A 21,058-nucleotide genomic window follows, 5' to 3' on the forward strand; every position below is an offset into this window, starting at 1 on the left:
CAATGATATTTTATTCATCTCATCATGGCACAAGCTCCACTCTAAATTCCCACAGAAAACCTTTCCTATCAGAAGCTAAACCACCTACAAGGCAAACCTCAAGGCAATGGCTTTTCAGAAGGGTGCAATCTCAAGATTCAAGAACATTTAACACCACCTAACAGTATCTTCTATGGTTTAGGGAAGCAGAGTCAGGGCTTGAAGCAGGTCTAAATCCGTTCATGGCTTCAGCTTTAAAGGGAAGCTTTACATACTGCCAGATTACAGACAGTATGACCACCAGCAGCTTTCTTTTCAGAAAGGGACCTTGGGACAGGGATGTCACCACCACCACCGTCCTCATCAAGGAGTCAGAGCAGCACAGGTGGTTAAATGAAGGCAAAGTGCCTTACAGGATCAGCTGGGGTAACTAAAGACAATTACAAAGACTAAAAAATTGTTACACAATGTTTATGTATATGCACTCCAATACTACCAAATCTCTTCAGTGTTACACCTTCCAGCTTAACCATGAATCCAATATTTGCACATGTTCTACAAATGCAGCAGTACCAAGTGCCTCTATGAAAACAGATTAAGTTACATCTGAAGATGTGACCTATTCTTAGGTGAACCCTTGCTGGGAGACTAGTTTTAGAGATGACTTCATATTTTCCTGGTACTGTACATTCGTGTCATATTACATCTACTTTAGTGGAGCTACTCAGGTCAGAGGAACCAGAAGGATGAAAGAGTCACAATTCTGCTCCAGAGCAAAGGAAGCCACACCCCAGATGCCCAATAAAAATCAGCTGAGCCTTTCTTATCAATAATCGAGTCTTCACACCAGATACTTTACAAAAGCACGGGGACTCACACTCACCCCAGTGGCTCTTCGCTTCTTTCTAACACTGTGACCATCGTTTTGCTCAGCACCAGAGGTACAGCTACTGTCAGTGGCTGCATCTGCTAAGCTGGAGACCGCATGAACTGAAGATGCATTTGATGAGAGCGAGTTTCCTTCTCCATTGCTCTCCTGGGCACGGCGCTCCAATGATGGTGTAGACCTCTCCTGGCTATGCAGGTCTCTGGCCGAATGCATGAAAGGTATTACGTGATCAGATGGTAACTGTGTACTATGTCGCCTTTGGGTAGGAATGTTCCCAACCCTTTCACCTGTTCTGGCAGAGGGAGTCAGAGGTGCTACTTCCTGTTCAAGATACATGGCTGCCTTTTGACTCTGGGCAGCAGCACTCAATGGGTTACTAGGTGAAGTAGTCTGCTGGGGTGCATTTTCTTTGCCGGTACCTTCCTCACTAAATAAGCTATACACAGGAGCCCTGTCCACGATCACACTGCTTTCAGAAAGGCTTCGCTTTCTTGCCAAGCCAGGGGATGCAGAAATGGAAACACCTTCCCACTGGAATCCTTCTAGTCTGGACAGATCAGGCTCCTCATCTAAATCCAAGACTTCCTGTTCATTCTGAACCAAAGGCACCATTTCTATGCCGAACCTTTAAAAAGGAAAGGGAAAAAAAAGGAACAAATCAGATGGGTTGGGTGAGCGCTGTTTAATGCGCCAGGTTCCATTATGCAGAGGTTACAGAGGACAGCTCCTGCTATCAAGGAGTACACTTCTGACAAGGGATCCAGAAAAAGTCAACAAATACTGCAATGTCACAGGCACTAAATCAGAACTGCATACAGCTACCAGAGGGCAAGCGAGTTAGTAACAATTGGGGGTTTTTACCCTTCAAACAGAGCTGTTTTTCTATAATAAACATTTTAAAAGCAAAGAAACCAGTTTACCAAGCATTCACAGCCACTGCACATGACTCTAAGCTTCCCACTTTACTATACCACACACCTTTCAAAAGGTTTAAGAAAGAAAAACAAGGCAAAGAAATCAACAAGAACAGTTAAGACCCCAAGCCTGGAGGGTTACACATATTACTGCAAAATTATGATTTTTTCAAGTAGCAAACCTATGTTGAACACTCCTTGACCATTCAGAACAGCACCTCAAAATGTGACAAAATGTGACAGAAAGCATTCTCTGATCCCCAGGGCAATACCCACAGCAGATAGAACGGTATCCACGAGTGAGTGACAGGTAGTAAGAGCAGTTACAGTTAAAAATTTTACCACTGGTTCCAAATATTAAGATTCAAAGGAAGATACCATATTCTAGTCCATTTAAACCTAAGTGATAGATTTCTGACAGCATTTTCCTAGGTCTATCTATAGTTTCTCAAATACCCCCTTCTTAATTGCATAGTCAGGAAAACTGTCACATGTATCAGATGGGATCAGTCACTGTTTGATACTGGATTAAAGCAGACATCTACAATTGATATTTTCAGCAAACATTTAATTAAGTAGAACAAGAACTCTCTTTTAAATCAAGGCCAAAGGGTGGTAACCTTTAAAAGAAAGCAAGGACAGATACCGAAAGAGGCACACACCTGGGTAAACCTTTGCCCAGCTCTTGCTTTTTCTTGGTTACTTGTTGAATGACCTGTTCCCAGTTGACATTTCTCCTTGATGCATTTAGAATCTGTCGTAGGGTTGGCTTAAGCCCAGACTCCTTCTCAGTCTCATTCTTTCGGTGGCCACTAATATTTCGAATACGTCGAGCACTATTGAGGTTTGGCTCTGGGAGATGTGCCCCGGTTTTGCTCTTCAAACTAATGTGCCGGGTTAAATCTCTCTGGAGCGAGGCAGGAAAACCAAGTTTACTTAGTTCAGGCAGGAGTGTGCCTGGGGGTTGATTACTGATATCGCCTTTTTGAAGCTCTGCATCCAAACTAGTGCCCTCAAAGCTTTCTGTTTCAAAAGGCGCATGGGGTTTGACAAGACCATTATCCTGTACATCTTCTAGAGAGCTCTTCAAGTCTAGCAGTAAGCCAGAGTGTGGGCCAGCTGCTGCTGTCCCCTGTAACTCAGCCTCTTTCTGGTGAACTGTGGAATTATGTGGGGAGGTGGAAAGGGCCCCAGATGTCTCCAGGATCTGATTCCCTTGTTCCTTATCCACAGTGTGAGTGCCACAGGACTCGGCCTCTGGAGTTGCCAAAACCACTGCTCCACTTTTTATGGCATGGTTTTCTGGATCAGATGTTATGCCATCATTTTCAGCTGAATGGGCCTGAAACTCAATGTCCACAGAGTCTTGTGCTGACTCTTGTACACTCCTACTTTCTTTTGCATGGTTCTCGGGCCTTTTGGATGTGCTAAGGAGTGGCTTTTGCAGTGTTCTGGGACACTGGAGTGCCTCTTGGGCTTTCTGTAATGTGTCATTTAATTTCTCATCAGGCTCTTTTTCCATGCTTGACACAGTTTTATTTCCCTTTAAAACACGAGCACACAAACCATGTGACTTGGATGTGTAGGGAGAACCATGGCTGCCTTCCAAAGTGGACTTTTTCATAAGATGTAAGCGATCTCCAGAGGAAAGGGATTGTGTTTCACTGTTTTTTGAGCGGCCCTTTAAATTATGCTTATGAGGACCTGACTTAGGAGTTGGAAGGAGTGGGGATTTCAATAATGGAATCTTATTTGACTTACGGTGTGGTTCAGACTGTTCAGTAACGGGGCAAGCTCTCACCACCTCACAGAAAGCAGTGCCATCAGGAACAGCTTTGTGACTGGGAGATCCAGGAAGCATTTCCTTTTGTGTTTTTAGCACTGGGGGATTACTTGTTTTACCAACTGGCTCCTGCATTCCTGCAGTTATTAAGCTAAAATTAAAGAGAGGCTTATCTGTCATTTCTGACTTGTTGCCAATGACTTCTTTCAGGGCTGACTGTAAGTCTGGAGTCTTCTGGGAAGGGTAAGGTGTCCAGCGGCGGAACTTTTCCCTTGCTACACTGCCACTCTTTCCATTAACTTTTGAGGCTGCGTCTGTCTGTTTAGTGGTCTGACTTTCTCGCTGCTCAAAACTGAACTCAAGCAAGCCTTCTGAAGGAAATTTATCACTTGCAAACCCCTCAGAAGAACTTCTGTATTTCCCAGCTTTGTCACTGTCTTGCCACTGCCATTTATATCTCTCTTGATTGTACTTGCTTGGCTTATTAGATTTCTTGTTCCACATCTTGGTCATGTCCTCCATTTGATAATTAGAATTTCTGTTTCTTCCTTGTTGAAATTTGTCTCCAGGGCCATTGTAATTCCAACTATTTGTACCACGTACACTGGATTTCCAGTTTCCGTTACTGTTGTTCATGTGCCAGCTGGAAAAACCACCTGTTCCTTCAGAATGCCAACTGGAATTCCTTCCTGTGCTATTATAATTCCAATCTACCATTCCATTGTTTGAATGCCAACCTCCTCCAGAATTACTATGACTATGGAACCAAGTTGAAGAACCTCTTGTAGCACCTTTATGCCACCCAGAACTCCCTCTTGGCCCACCACTATTCCTCAAAGAATGTGGGAAGTTACTTTTCCTAGTATTATTAAAGCCATCCTTTTCCCATTTCCAATCCCGTGGTGGAGGTCCACGATGATGCCTTGCTGGCTGATTATAGCTCTCTCTGTCTTGGTAAGGGATTCGGTCTTCTCGTCTCCACTGGGGTTGCCTGTCATCTGAGTTTATTTCTTGGCTGTTATTGGTAGGCTCATCTTGTCTGAAAGAGAAACAAGTTTGTCATTATGGATTTAATGAAATTCTTATATATTCTTTTTTTAAAGGCATAGCCCACCCAAACTCTCTCTCCTCTTCTTAGATTACAGAATGGGACCCACTTTTATTTCTGGTGGTTGCTTTTATACTTGCAAACTACTAGACCACCTTCCCCTTTATCCTAGAAATACTAAAAATTAGATACATTTACACTATCTTCTGTTGGTTTTTTTGTTCCTATTACCTTAGCATATTACATTATGTGGCTCTTTTCAAAATAAGAACAGCTACATTATCATTAACTCAATGTTCAGTCAGTGGCCATGCATGATTTTTCCAGGCCCATGTTCTTACTGAAAAATCGATTTTTAAACCCACCTTAAGTGGTAACATCATACTTTTCATGGACACCTTCATTATTAACTACTTTATCAAGTGGCCATCATGGCTGTTAGCAGTGTAAGAAAACATTTATGTACAGTTCCTGTTTAGAATAGGCTTAGAACCAAGCTGAAATAGTAAAGGGGTCACAAACAGGAAGAAAACAGAACAGGTCAAATAAGAGTTCCCATAAGAGGCTAAAAGGAACTGATGAGCTAGATGTAGTTTACAGAGAACCTTCAGCTGTTCAAGCTATTCATGTATATAAGGAGTCCACAAAAGGAGAACACTTACATATCGCAGCACTGTCAAACAACTTTTTTCTACAGAATGTTTGACAGAGTATTCCCCAGCACGTGATAGTTGCTCAAAACACCGGTTAACAAAGTAAGCTAAAATTCACTTTGTTTCTGCTAAGTACTTCATGTAGAATAACTCATTAATGCTAAGTACTTTATTTGGATTACCTCAATGAACCCTAATAATCCAGAGGCAAGTGTTTATGTCTTTTTAAATGGACAGGCTCACGTTTAGATTGGGTGAGTCATACAAATGCAAAGGGTAGAACAAACCCTGAACCTTGACTACAGATTTTATATTGACCACTTGGGCCTTGATACAATAAAAATGTCTGGGCATGGTGATATACACCTCTAATCAAAGCACTGGGAGGCAGAAGTAGGTGGATCTCTGTAAGTCTGAGGCTAGACTGGTCTATGTAGTGAGCTCCAGACTAGCCATGGCTACGGAGCAAGATGTCGTCTCAACAAACAAAAAACTAAAACATAAAAACATTGACTTACATCTTAAAAGCTGACCTTAACTGGCCTTTTGAAAAAAACAAAACATTGATGAGTATGTGCGTGCACATGGCATGGTCCCTGTGTGGAGATCAGTCAGTTCTTTCGTCATATGAGTTTTGGGGATTGGATGTAGGTTGTTAGGCTTGGATGCAAGTTCCTCTACCCACAGAACTATCTTCACTGCTCTTTTGTTCATTTCTTGAGGAAGGGTTTCTCTGTGTAGCCCTAGCTGTCCTGGAACTCACAGATCCTCCTGATTCTGCCTCTGGGTGCTATGATTAAAGACCTATGCCACCATGGCCTGGCTGTCTTGACAGCCCCTAACTGGCCTTTAATGGGGCTGGATACAGATCAGTTCCTTTTTCACAAGATAAAACTAAAACTTTATGTAGGCTGACATAGTAGCACTTGCCTGTAATCTTAGCACTTAGGCCAGGGCTAAGAAGAGTGTGAGTTGACTACATAAAAAGACCCTGCTTCAATCCATCAGCAAGTAAAAGAAGTACATGATCTTATAGAACTGTGTCACCATAAGGGCATAAGATTCAAAAAACAGTAACTGTGATAACAGTGTCTAATCCTAGCCTCTGATAATGTTTAATCATCTACACAGCTAAGCTTTAATATTTTGTTGTTAGCTGTTAGAAACCAGTGTCCTATATACTGGCAGTGGTGGTGCATGCCTTAGTGTCAGCACTTGAGAGGTAGATGCAGGTGGATCTCTCTGAGTTCAAAGGCCAGCCTGGTCTACAGAGTGAGTTCCAGGACAGTCAGGGCTACACAGAGAAACCCTGTCTTGAAACCAAACCAAAAGAATTAGTATCCCTAAAACAGAAGTGGAGACTACAGCTGTTACTGCAGTCATGAGAATGGCACCAGGAGAACCAAGCAACACAAGGGCTCAACAATCATGTTGCTATGGGCATTTTAAGACTAAAAAAGTCTTCTTCAAGGACTTAAAGAAAAGCTAACATATAGGATAAAACTACGTATTTCCCACCTGTATTTAAGTCTCTAACATAAAAAGGTGAAAGTATGTCTAATTAATAATCAAGAAGAATCTTTAAAATTTTTATTTTAGAGTTTTACATTTTCTCTTCATGTTAGGACTTCAAATACTACATTAATTGTTCTCTCATATCTTCTGCCTCATTAAGTAAGTTCTTTAGGCCAAAACCAGGTGTGGCAGTACACACCTGTGACTGTAGCACCTTAGGGGACAGAGACAACAGTTCAGAATCATTTTTGCTATGAACAAGCTGTAAACTAGCCATGGCTACATAACTGCCCAGCTCATTTAAAAACAAATAAAACTTAAGGCCTAACACACAAATATGTAAACATTAATTTTGACATTGTCAAATTTAAAACAGTTTTATAGAAATACTCAGTGTGAACTGGACGCTGTGTAGTCACTAGAACTACAAAGGTAAAATTCAAATTTGGTAGAAGCGCCAGGCTAATTTACAAGAGGTAATCCTTTCCCCTAAGAAATATTATTTGGACAATAAAAATACTTAATGGATAATAATACAAATGAATGATAGATGAAATGTCTATTCAATGATGCTTATATATTATACTCTCCAGTTTTCTAGCAGAAAATTGGATTCTAATAAAACCAGTTCCACACACAGTGACTAAGACTATAGTTTTCAGGTTTGTAGCTCTATTAGCTTATTTAAAATAAGACTAAGTTTCAGGACAGATAACACAGCAGTTCAGGAAAGCATTGCATAGTTCTTGGTCCCCAGATAGCAAAAGGCAAACAAAACTCTATATTTAGGGTATGATTAAGCTTTAGGCTCTTTAAAACTGAGCTCAGTTAGTACAAAGTTTTCTTAGCTACACCAAGCCCTAGAGGTTCATCACCAGGATGGATAAACTGTCTACATAAGACTCTATCTCAAAAAAAAAACCAAAAAAAAAACAAAAAAAACAGGATGACTTACCGGTTTTGTTCTTTTCTTTCCTGTATTAACTGAACAAGTTCCTTGTCAAAATAATCTTCTTCTTCGTCTTCCTTTCCACCATCTTTTCTTTCCTGGGCATCAACATTATCTTTGTGCAACTGGCCAGAAATGTGCTTTGCATATGCAGAGAGACCCACTTCTGTGACCCCGCACACTCGGCACTCATGACTACTGTCCCTAGGGAAAGAGGGAGATGAGGGACATTCAATTCTCCCCACTGGCATGGCACACTCACCAGATTGCTAGTTTCCTCTGAAAGACACTGCACAACTGGGTGCAGTAAAAAATCAGTGCTAATAAATGTCAATGCTCCTTTCATCACTTTTAGTAAATCTGTTTATAGATTACTTTGAAATAAATTTTAGGTTCTTTTCCAGCAATCAAGAGGCAACACACTTCAGATTAATGGGATTTAGGAAAAATCTTCTTGAATTGCTGTACTTAAAATCTTGCCAGAGGAAACATGGTGAAAGGGGAGGCCGGGCAGGGGGCTCAGAGCAAACATAAGTTGCTCTGGGCCGCACCCATGGTGCCCGTGGCACTCAGAAAGCCTGGGGACAGCACTTCCATTTCATCTCCAGTTCTAAAACATTCGTCCAGTGAAGGCTGGGGGTGGAGCAAAGAGGAGGGGGAACAGCCAATCTCCATCTGGTAACTAAATTGAAACAGCTGGCGTTCTGCCTGGAATGTGAAGATTCCGGACCCTGGCAAATGACAGCAGTAGTCCCAGCAAATGTTCTTAGTCTGGATGATACATGTGACACATTCTGCTTCAGCAGGGTTCATTTTAAAGGGAATGGAAAACATGTCAGTTGTAAGAAGTTAACAGCTGTGTTAAGCAAATGTTTTTTCTCAAGTTTCAGAAAATGCTGCAGTCCAGATACAAGCAAAACTGGCCTTTACCTAAACTGGGTGACTGGTTTGCTTCTATTGTTTTTTCTTTTACTTGACATAATGGTAAATCTCATATTTGGCCACCCTTAAGCAAAATCTTAAATCCTCTTCAGGCCCGTAGCAGATCAATAATTTAACAGCTTTTAAGCTTCCTGCAATCCTTTGACTAAGTCAACAGTCTATGCAGGCACCAAGAACTGTGCAAACTGTGGCTGTTCAGTCATTCAAACTTAATCCAGGATCTTGTATTGTAAGTTTATAACAGTGATAAAATATGTGCTTCTTACACCAATCTGTGTCTACAAATCACCACAGACACATGCCATGAAATACAGCTATCTACCCCTCTCTTTTAAACAAATACCCAATGAAAATAAGCAGAATCGATATGAATTCACAGAGGTCCTTGATACCAAGCACTTCATTTACTAGAAGACCGTTTCTGTTACAGATCACCTGAATGTCCATTTAAACTAAACACACACCTTACCAAATGCCAAGCACAGCAAAAAGTTACTCTGAGTTACAAACTATAAAACTTCAAACAATTCCTGTTACATTTTAAAAAGCAATACTGGGGTTGGGGAGAGTACTTTCCCAGAGGACCCATGAGCTCCATGTGGTCTGACACCCTTTTCTGGCCTCTGTGGGTTCCTGTTCTCACATGGCATATATTTACCTAAATACACATTTACACACAAATAATAAACATATTTTAGCAGAGAAAAAGCAATACTAGTGGGCTAGAAATTTATCAAAATGGTAGGACATGCATCCATCTAGTGCAGGCACAAGGTACCAGGTTTGGTCTGCAGCACTGTGAGTTCAAAACCAGCCTACTCTTCAAAGCAGTTGTAGACCAGCCAGAGCCACACAGGAAGACCCTGAGGGAGGGAGGAGGTAGGAGAGAAGGAGAAAAAAAAGAAATTTCAGGCCCTCCCTCAAACACTGCTTCTTTCTTTCTTCTTTTTAAAAAATATTTATTTTATGTACATTGGTGTTTTGCTTGCATGCTTGTCTATGTGATGTTGAATCCCCTAGAACTGGAGTTATAGACAATTGTAAGATGCCATGTGTGTGCTGGAATTTGAACCCAAGTACTCTCGAAGAGCAGCCAGTGCTTTTAATCGATTGGCCATCTCTCCATTATCAATACTATTTCTCTTTCTTTCTTTCTTGATTTTTTTTTTTTTTTTTGGTTTTTCAAGACAGGTTTCTCTGTATTGTTTTGGAAGCTGTCCTGGAACTCCCTCTGTAGATCAGGCTGTCCTGGAACTCACAGAGATCCTCCAGCCTCTGCCTCCCCAGTGCTGGGATTAAAGGCATACGCCACCAACGCCCGGCTCTTTTTTGATTTTTTGAGACAGGGTTTCTCTGTGTAGCTTTGTAGACTGGCTGGCCTTGAACTCACAGAGATCTGCCTGCCTCTGCCTCCCAAACCGCTGCCCCATTTCCCAATACTGTTTCTTATACTGGAAGAATCTTTGAAAATCTAAAAATGTCGAAAATTTACACTTTTTTTGTACTTTGTAGCACAAATGCTAACAGTTTAAAATCTTTAAATGAGAGTTCTGATGAGGTTCCCTAAAAATATCAATTGGTTACCTGAATTCAATGTTCCATTTCATCCTATAATACTTTAAAGTACTATTTACTAGCACCTGTATGTTTAAAGATTAAACATGACCTGGTGTGGCAGTACACGCCTTTAAATCCTAGTATTCTAGAGGTAGAGGCAAGCAGATCTCTGAGTATAATGAGTTCAAGGCCAGCAAGGGCTACATAGTGAGAATCTATCAGAACCAATCAACCAAACAACAGCAATAAAAGCAAAGGAAGAATCATTACCTACTTTCTACAACTTATCAAGAATAAAGTTCTCTAAGACAACTAGGTTGAGGCTAACTCATTCTAGGTGGGTATTACCTTGTAATAGCATGTAAGTATCTTACAACAACACAAAGTTTAAAATATAAACAGGAATCTGTTCCCAATGGGCAGCACCAGAAGAATCTGTAGACTACTATAAGACAAATACCGTACAAACACTGTAAATGAAATCCAAACCAACTTCATTTTTAGCTAGAAAATAACTTTGCTTTAATGTCTTCACCTATGTTTCTACTTAATGTACAAAATGCTAAACTGTATATTGCCATACCACTGGTCTCACTCTATTGGAGACTTTTGTACTATCTCTGAACTTTTTCAAAATTGCAGATTATGACTACAAAATGCAGAGAAATTTTTCTTAAGCTCAAGCCATCAATATCTCTCTTGAATTCTTCATTAATGTGGTGATATTTTGTTTGTGCTCTAACAAACAAAGCTTGCTTGGAGATCAGAAGGCAGAGCCAGCCACTAGTTAACCACAGAAGCCAGGAAGTGGTGGCACACACCTTTAATCCCAGCACATGGGAGGAGGAAACAGAAAATGGTAAGGCTGAGTCAAAGAAAGGAAGTGATAAGGTAAGGTGGAGACAGGGGCTCAGCCCCCTTTTGGGCTGAAGAGTTGGCTAGGTAAAAAGTGGCTGTGGCTTGATCCTTTGTTTCTCTGATCTTCTAGCATTTACCTTGATGTCTGATTCTGGGTTTTTATTATTAAGACCAATTAGGATTGGAGTTACACATTAATAACTGGCTTAAAAACTCTGCATAAACATGTAATTGTGGACAAAATGCATTGCTTTTGTGTCATGGCTAATAAACACAATAATTTTCCTCAGAGTGTTTGAAAGGCCCAAATTAGCTTCATCCTGTCACCACACAATTTCCCCTCATGTACAAAAGGCAGTCTTAAGATACTCTATGCATAAGCCTTTCCTTATAAAGCTTGCTCTAACTAAACCACAACAGCTGCTTGATAAATAAAGGCTTGAGTCTTTGGTAACTTCTATCTGGAGAAACTGCTTATATCACACACCTACCACATGTCCCTAATTAGAAACCAAAGAAAACTGACCAATATGGTCAAGCTTGCCATCAAAATTGAATGTAAAAACTTAATAAAGTACTTTAACTAGCCAGGCGTTGGTGGCGCACGCCTTTAATCCCAGCACTTGGGAGGCAGAGGCAGGCGGATCTCTGTGAGTTCGAGGTCAGCCTGGTCTACAAGAGCTAGTTCCAGGACAGCCTACAAAGCCACAGAGAAACCCTGTCTTGAAAAACCATAAAAAAAAATCATAACTAAAAAGTAAAGTTCAGCAGTAAGCACAGTAATTAAACACAAGAAATCCATGGTCATATGCTGGGGCTAAGAGGGAAAAGAAATAATCACTGATATGTATGTCTCTAAGGCACAAACCAGTTATGACTGTCATTAAAATAATGCTCCAAGTCAATAAATCATTTTTGAGATTTCATGAGGTTTTTCAAAAACTGATCAGCTGGTTTTTCATGCTATTTATTTGTTAAAGGCTAGCAATTTGTTATGGCCTCACCTACCATATGAAGAAACCTGTACAAATGTGCTCCCTCTACATAAAAGGAGTTAGGGTGCTCAAGATGGTATTTACAGGAGGAAAGGAAGTTACAGAGCAACACATAATCCACATGAGGTCCAGTCACTTAAGACAGAACAAAGCATGTGCACAGATCTAAAACTGAATGCATACAAAGTTTGGGTAGGATGGGCAGATTACTCAAGTCAAGGGCACCTAATCAGAGGGAATACAGTTTGTAGAAATGTAATTGAAAGCCTTTTCTTGTGTATGCCCATGTCCCTAACAAGTGAAACTCTTGACTCAGAAAACAGCAAGATGGAGTGGGATTTTTTTTTCTTTTTTGGTTTTTCGAGACAGGGTTTCTCTGTGGCTTTGGAGGCTGTCCTGGAACTAGATCTTGTAGACCAGGCTATGGTCTCAAACTCACAGAGATCCACCTGTCTCTGCCTCCCATTTGCTGGGAATAAAGGCGTGCGCCACTACCGCCCAGCTTCTTTCTTTCATTTTTCCCCTCTCTTTGAGACAGAGTTCCTCTATGTAGTCCTGGCTGTCCTGAAACTCCTTATGTAGACCAGGCTGGCCTCGACCTCAGAAATCCTCCCGTATCTACCTCCTGAGTCATGGGATTAAAGGTGTGTGACACCACACCTGGCCCAACAAACTTACTTTCCATGATCCTGTATTTGTTATCATCTGAATCTTTAAGCAACAGCTACGTGGTTAAGAGCACTGGCTGGGGCACTCCTTGAAGCTCCTCCTGTTCTCGATTCTAACCCCCAGTCTAATCCCCAGCTCTGCAGCAGCCCACCTGCTGTGGCCTCTCTCCCTCCATTTCCAGGACTAGTCTACAGAGATTCTAGTTGGCACACCCAGCTGTCCTTCCTCCTATGGACCCTCTCAGTAACAGCAACTATCCCACCGCTAGCCCATGCCCATCCCTTACTGTCAAATTCCAATACCTAGAAACATGTTCTACCCCTACTTCCCAGTGATCACACCTGGCAGATCTAAGAAGCATTTCCTACCAGGTTGCAACCCACAGCCATCACACTCTCCTAAGAACCAGAGAGGGCAACAGAAACCAAGGGAACAGAACACAAACCCAACAAAGACAAGTCCAGATATCAGCACCTAGAGTCAATCCAAACCCAGATGCTTAGATACCAGCATAAAAACACAGTAAGAGCCAGGGCAATATCTTTCCCTCTACTAGAGCCTAGCAACCCTACCACACTAGATCCTGAGTAACACAATGCAGCTGGAGCATAAGACAAAGACTTCAAAATACTATTATGAATATGTTCAAGATCCTTAAAGAGCAGCACTGGGGAAGCAGAGGCAGGCGGATCTCTGTGAGTTCAAGGCCAGCCTGGTCTACAGAGTGAGTTCTAGAACAGCCTCCAAAGCTACAGTGAAACCCTGTCTCAAAAAACAAACAAAAGCCGGGCGTTGGTGGCGCACGCCTTTAATCCCAGCACTCGGGAGGCAGAGGCAGGTGGATCTCTGTAAGTTCGAGACCAGCCTGGACTACCAAGCGAGTTCCAGGATAGCCTCCAAAGCCACAGAGAAACCCTGTCTCGAAAAACCAAAAACAAACAAACAAAAAGATCCTTAAAGAGGAAATGAACAAATCTATTAATGAAAACGCAAACAGTGGAATGAAATAAAGAGAACAGTTCAAGACATGAAAGTAGAAATAGAATCAAAAGAAAACCAACACTAAAGGAAAACTAGATACGAAATGTCTAGGAACTTGAAAACAAAACCTCTGAGGCAAGCTTCACCAACAGAACACAAAAGATGGAAGAGAGAATCTCAGACATTTGAGGACAAGATAGAAGAAGTGGATGCCTTGATCGAAGAAAATGTTAAATCTGAAAAAGAAATCCAGGCAAAAAGTCTCCAGGAAATCTAAGATAATAAGAAAAGATCAAATCTACAAATAAAAAGAATAGAGGAAAGAGAAGAAACCCAGGTAAAAAAACTCAGAAAATATTTTTCACAAACTAACAGAAGAAAATTTCCCCAACCTAAAGGAGCTGATGTCTATCAAGGTTTTTTTTTTTTTGTTTCCACTAAGTACAACCATTACAGACCCAGGCATGGAAGAAATCATTAGCACTTATATGCTAAAGTCTAAAAATAGCACATTAATTTTACAGACACAAGATAAACCTATTAAGACTTACAATAAAGTTAATATTAACATTACATAATAAAATATCAGCTTCACAGAAACTTTACTATTCATGGAGCAAAATATAATTCATATTTCTGAATTTACCAATGTTACCTTTATCTAACCTCTACATTTCAAATCCACATTAGTCAAGAAGACACACAGAAAAAAGGACATGGAATATACATATATACATACATACATACCACATTTTCTTTTCAAACCTCTTTTAAATATCTTACGTTTTAAATCATTAACAGAGCATTCTGAAAAAACACTTAAGGTCTTTTATTTGGTTTTGCAGACACAGGTTGTGGAATTTCTAGGCTATTTCAGAAAGACTAAGGGTTTACAGCTTGCAATTAATTTTGCTAAAGTAAAAATATGGAAAATAGCTGTAAGGCCACTATGCAGGAATGAGTCAGCTTGTGAGTAAGAAAGCTAGCTCATGCCAGCTTAATGTTGTTAAACTACTTGCCTGAGATGCTATGAATTCTACCCATGTGTACCAGGGTTTGTCTCTTGAATGCCAAAAAATCTACTGTTATTAATTCTAAACAATGATTCAATGCCATCAGACAACAGCCATCATAATAAGTAGGCAGGCACCATCGGCACTTAGACCCCCATATTAGGAAACTTATGGAAGAGAACTGTTCTTATTACCTGCCCTTCAAGTTCTCAAGTTCCCTGTGATGCAACATGCTCCGCATGTGTTCGTCCATCTCCTTCAAAATAAAACAAAACAAAAAGCACATTAACCAAGAGATTGTCAGGGTAAGGTGGGTAGAGTTCCTCTGTAGATAGTAATTAACAATCTGGATTCAAACTTCTTTGCCAAAATATTTTGTGATTACTCTTCTCAACTTAAAATCAACACTGGTTCCACAACAAATAATTCTCTGGCCATATTTCATGCTTATTTTTATTTTGTGGTGAAGGGTCTCAGCACGGACAGGTCTTGAACTCATATGTAGTTGAGAAAGACCTCGAATTCCTGGCCCTCCTACCTCTGAATTCCCGGTCCTCCTACCTCTATCTCCAGGGTTGGGAGGTTTACATCACCACAGCTGGATATCATTTTTTAAAAGTAACTTTTAGGTATTTTAAGTGGTTTCCCAAAATGGTTAGAAGTATTGGCCTTAGGCCGGGCGGTGGTGGGGCACGCCTTTAATCCCAGCACTTGGGAGGCAGAGGCAGGCGGTTCTCTGTGAGTTCAAGGCCAGCCTGGTCTACAGAGCGAGTTCCAGGACAGCCTCCAAGACAATACAGAGAAACCCTGTCTCGAAAAAAACCAAAAAAAAAAAAAAAAAAAAAAAAAAAAAAAGAAGAAGTATTGGCCTTAGAAGGGAAAAGACTGCTGGGCGGTGGTGGCACACACCTTTAATCCTAACACTTGGGAGGCAGAGGCAGGAGGGTCTCTGTGAGTTCAAGGCCAGCCTGGTCTACTGAGTTCCAGGACAAGCTCCAAAGCTACAGAAACGCTGTCTCAAAAAACAAACAAAAGGGAAAAGACTTAAGAATGAATAATATAGGTTAAATTCTATTTCATTATAAATAATATACTAGAGTTTGGGGGAAGGGAGCAGTCAGGTGTGGTGCCCATACTGTAACCTCAGCACCTGGTGAAAGTCTCCAAACATGCCCATCATACCACCAGGGATCATCAATCCCAGCACTTGGGAAGCCTAGGCAAGACCACCGAAAAGTTTAAGGCTAGCCTAATCTACACATGGAGTTCTAGTTCATCCAGGACTATACAGAAAAATCCAAGGACCCAGCAAGATGATGGCTAGGCTTGCCACTGAACCTGATGACCTAAGTTTGATCTTTGGAGGTCACAAGGTGAAAGGAGAGAACCTATCTTCATATGCACACTATGGTATACAAGTCCACAAGCATGCACATGCAGTCACACACAGACACATACACACATAAAATGTTCTGAAGTCTTTCAGATCACTTAGCTTTTAAAACTATTTGGCACCCAGGCATCAGCCTGGGAATCCAGCATGGGCCTGATCAAGACCCCCTGAATGTGGGTGTCAGTGAGGAGGCCTAGGTAATTTATTGAGCCTTGGGCAGTAGATCAGTACTCATCCCGAGTATACACACGGACTTTGGACTCCCATCCAACAATGTGAGATGAACTCTCACCCTGAACTCTTGGGGGAGGGTCTAGGCCCTGCCCTGTATGAAATGACAGACTATGGATACCCCCATGGAGGGCTTCACCCTCCCTGGGGAAATGAGGGGATAATGGGGGGGTTGAGGGGAGGGCACGGGAGGAGGGGAGAGAAAGGGAGAGGGACCTGGAACTGACTTGTTAAGCAACCTTGTTTCTAATCTAAATTTAAACTTAAAAATAAAATAAATTAAAAAAAAAAGAAAAAAATTGTAAAATAGGGAAAAAACTATTTGGCTACTTCATGTATATGTGGCATATGTTGGTGTGCATATGTACACACACACACACACACACACACACGTGTGTGTGTGTGTGTGTGTGTGTGTGATTGTGGAGGTCAAAGGCTAGTGCTGGACATCTTAATTGCTTTCTACCTTATTTTTAATTTTTTAAAGTGTGTATATAAGTGTACATGCATGTGAATGCAGATGCCTGTTTAAGTTAGAGGATCCCCTAAAGCTAGAGTTAAGATGATTATAAGCAGCCCAATATGGGGTCCTGGAACCAAATTTGGATCCTCTGGAAGAGCAGTATGTGCTCTCCAGGCCCCCCACCTTCTTGAGAAGAAGTCTCTCAATAAACTGGAAGTTTACCAATTTGTAGATATACACTGCTACCACTGGCCTTGTGTTTAGGGATCCAGACTCAGGCCTTCATGTTTGCAATAGGAGGCACTTTTCTGACTGAGCCATCTCCTCAGTCCTTATTTATTTACTTTTATCCACATTCTTTCCCTACTCAACTGAAAGTTTTTCAAGAATAAGCTATAACTCTTATTTAAGATTTGGCAGAGCCTGGCATATAAATTATTAATCAACATTTGTTGAAGCCAGGTGGTGGTGGTGCATGCCTTTAATCCCAGCACTTGGGAAGCAGAGGCAGGTAGATCTCTGTGAGTTCAAGGCCAGCCTAGTCCACAAAGCAAGTTCCAGGACAGTTAGAGCTGTTACAAAGAGAAATGAAAACCAAAACCAAACAAAAGAACACCTCCCTCCCATTTGTGGAATGAATATGGCTGGCTGACTACATTGATTATAAATAGGTATTAAAAAAAATAAAGCCCCCCCCTTGGAGCTGGAGAGATGGCTCAATGGCTAAAAAGCATTGGCTACTCTTTCAGTACCCACAGGGCAGCTCAAAACCATCTGTAATACTAGTCCCAGAGGATGTGGTGCCATCTTCATGATACACTGAATACATTCAGGCAAAACACTTATATACATAAAATAAATAAAAATCTCAAAAAACTTAAAAGTAAATAGATAGCCAGGCAGTGGTGGTGCATGCCTTTAATCCCAGCACGAGTGGAGCAGATGCAGGTGGATCTCTGTGAGACCGAGGCCAGCCTGGTCTACATATTGAGTTCCAGATAGGCTCCAAAGCTACAGAGAAAAACCCTATCTTAAAATACCAAAAAGGGGCCGGGCGTTGGTTGCGCACGCCTTTAATCCCAGCACTCGGGAGGCCGAGGCAGGCGGATCTTTGTGAGTTCGAGGCCAGCCTGGTCTATAAGAGCTAGTTCCAGGACAGCCTCCAAAGCCACAGAGAAACCCTGTCTCAAAAAACAAAACAAAACAAAACAAAACAAAAAAAAAAACCAAAAAGGTAAGCAAAGCATGGAGTTTGTTTTTTTGTTGTTTTTTTTAAACAGACACTTTGATGGACTGGAGGCATGGCTCAGTTGTTAAGAGCACCTGTTGCTCTTGCAGAGGACCCAGATGGATTCCCAGAACCTACAAGGGAGCTCACAACTCTCTACAACTTCAGTTCCAAAGGATCTGGCTCTACCTTCTGACTAGCAGACACCAGCATGCCCTCAGGCAAAGCATCCATAGACAAAGTAAAAATAATTAAGTCTTTAATAAACAAGAAAAAATTCTCCACATTTTGAATGTAGGTGGGCACTATGGTGCACACCTAGACCCAACACTCAGAAGAGGCATGTAGATCTGGAGTCCAGAGACAGCCTTGAGGCTGGGACAAGCAATTAAGAGACCAAGACTCTGAACACAGCAATTCATTCACTGTTCTACTCTGACTACCCACTTTTCAACTTCCCCAATTAGTCTATTTGGGTTTAATGAAAATATTAAAACTCTGCAAGGTTCTCTCTCCCACTTTACCTTCAGTGAAAGAAAGTACTCTGTGGAGACGTTATCACTAGAATACATGCACACAGTTGGGCATGGTGGCATACACCTATAATCTTAACACTCAGGAGACAGAGGACAGCAAGTTCAAGAACAGCTTGGTAGCTACACAGCAAGACCCAAAGAAAAGGCACATACATGCAACTTAAAGAGCTGCAAACATTTCAAGTACAATCAGAGAATGTCTGCTTACTATACAGTTAATAAGCAGCTACAACTCAACTGATTACTGCATACTATAGTGTATTGACTTTGACTTGAACACTTTTCCACTTAAACCACAAAATATTACTGAGTATTAACTTTATAAGGACTCAAGGGTGCAGAGAAGTTAACTCCTTTATTCACCAGGTATTCCTCAAGTGCTTCTCATGCCCTACAGAAAATCAAGTGTTCCAACTCAAATTCAGAAAGGTCTGACACCAAACATCATGTTACAATGTAAGTACACAATGTATTTCTTCATCATATACAGTTTGTCAGAAATAGTGTAACTACTCCACAGTTCACTGTTGCTTTATCTTCTACAGTGTGATAAAGAGGACAGCTGTTTCAAAACACTGCCTTTAAATGGTGATTTTACTAGATTGTTTCCTTTCTATTTTTACAAAAGCCTCATCTGGACAGAGCTTTACAAGTGACCCCTTTCTAGCTGTAAGTGCTGTCATTAATGAGAACAAAACACATCTGAAAACTGAATCAGAATTTAAAGCTCCATCAACAACCAGTCAAGAAGACACCCTGAAATCTCAGTACTCAAGAAGCAGATAGGAGGATACCTGCAAGTCTGAGTCCAGCCTGGTCTACATAGCAAGTTCTAAGTCAGCCAATTACAAAATGAGATGCTCAAGGAAAAAAAGAAAAAGAAAACCTAAAACAAACAAATGAACAAAAACCCTGAAACAAACAACTATTACTTTAAAGCAAAGGATAAAAGCAAGAAAAACCCCCCACCATGAGAAATAATAACCAATTTCCCAGAGACACAAGCAAATTCTTTTATTTTAAAAAAAGTTTGTTTTGGCCAGGCGTTGGTGGCGCACACCTTTAATCCCAGCACTCGGGAGGCAGAGGCAGGCGGATCTCTGTGAGTTCGAGGCCAGCCTGGTCTACAGAGTGAGTTCCAGGACAGCCTCCAAAGCCACAGAGAAACCTTGTCTCACAAAACCAAAAAAAAAAAAAAGTTTGTTTTGGGGTGAGAGAGACGACTCAGCAGATCTCTGGCTGCTCTTCCAGAAGACCCAGGTTCAGTTTCCAGCACTCACACGACAGCTTACAACTGCCTATAACTCCAGTTCCGGAGGATTCCAGAGGGACATATATACACATGCAGGCAAAATACTCATACAAATAAAATAAATAAATCTACAAATACTGCTAAAAAAAAAAAAAAAACAAAAAACTTGCTTTTCAGGGACTAGGGAGATGTCTCAGTTAGATAAGATCACTTATTGCCCAAGTATGAGACCTGAATTTGAATTCTTGGCACCCACAGAGAAAAGCTTAGCCCAGTATGTGAAAACTCACCTACTCTTGCACACATAATGCATAGAGTCCTTCTCCTTACACATTTGGGTCTGTTGTTGTTGTTGTCCCCGCCCCCCATTTTCATTATTTGCTCCACCTTGTGGACATTCAGGATACTGTTAACACCACCTTTGCTACATTATACCTGATCTGTCCCTATGTAGACCAGGCTGGCCTCAAACTCAAGATCCTCCTGCCTCTGTTCCCAAGTACTGAATTATAGGTATGCATTACCACACCTGGCTGCACTGTATTTTTCTTGAGCCTGGACATACAAAAAAATATCAAATGCATATAATAAACACAGTATTTGTTAAACATCTGTAAATCAAAAAGTACATGATTTGTGGACTGAGGATATAACTCGAGGGGTAGAGTATTTTCCTACTACACATGAAGACAACACAAAATTTCAGAAAGTAATAAAAACTCAATTACCTTGAATGTAAGATATTTTCTCTTTAACTGATTGCTAGCTAAAGTTCTCTATATCATTTACCCTTGAGTACCCTAAATTCTGGGTAGAGGTTAATATATAGTTACTGTTTTTTTGTGACAGTAATGAAAAAAATACTCATGGAATGAGACTGATTTAAGGGAGGAAAGCTTAAATAAGAAATGCTATTAAAATGCTTTCACCCAGGACTGGGAATTGACTGCAGCTTAGTCAGTAGAATGCTTGCCTACATGCAGAGACCATGGATGTGTTCTCCAGCACTGTATAAGCAGCATGTCTATAATCCCAGATCTTGGGGGACAGAGGCAGGCGGATCACCACAGTTTGAGGTCAGAGTACATAGAGTGTTCTAGGATTGCATAGTAAAACAAAAAATAAAACTGAAACAACTTAAACTTCTAATATCAAGTTTTAACTACTTTTAAGATGTCTTCAAAAACAAAATGGCCATAAAGCACCAGCT

The 21,058-nt window shown here is 41.0% G+C and overlaps 1 protein-coding gene across 2 annotated transcripts in view; it reads right to left on the bottom strand.

Moving 5' to 3' along the window:
• Znf106 (zinc finger protein 106) overlaps positions 1-21,058 on the bottom strand; it is a 56,135-nt gene that overhangs the window by 25,435 nt on the left and 9,642 nt on the right. The window contains exons 3-6 of one of the 2 annotated variants that reach the window (XM_005068500.4): positions 14,940-15,001; positions 7,737-7,934; positions 2,445-4,604; positions 863-1,493 (exon numbers count right to left, since the gene is read on the bottom strand). In XM_005068500.4, coding sequence (XP_005068557.1) covers positions 863-1,493; positions 2,445-4,604; positions 7,737-7,934; positions 14,940-15,001 — 3,051 coding nt within the window. The remainder of the gene's footprint in view (positions 1-862; positions 1,494-2,444; positions 4,605-7,736; positions 7,935-14,939; positions 15,002-21,058) is intronic. The other variant, XM_040746105.1, reaches the window with a different exon arrangement.

The sequence above is a fragment of the Mesocricetus auratus genome, unplaced genomic scaffold (genome assembly GCF_017639785.1).
Source record: "Mesocricetus auratus isolate SY011 unplaced genomic scaffold, BCM_Maur_2.0 Super-Scaffold_100004, whole genome shotgun sequence".
Lineage (NCBI taxonomy): Eukaryota > Metazoa > Chordata > Mammalia > Rodentia > Cricetidae > Mesocricetus > Mesocricetus auratus.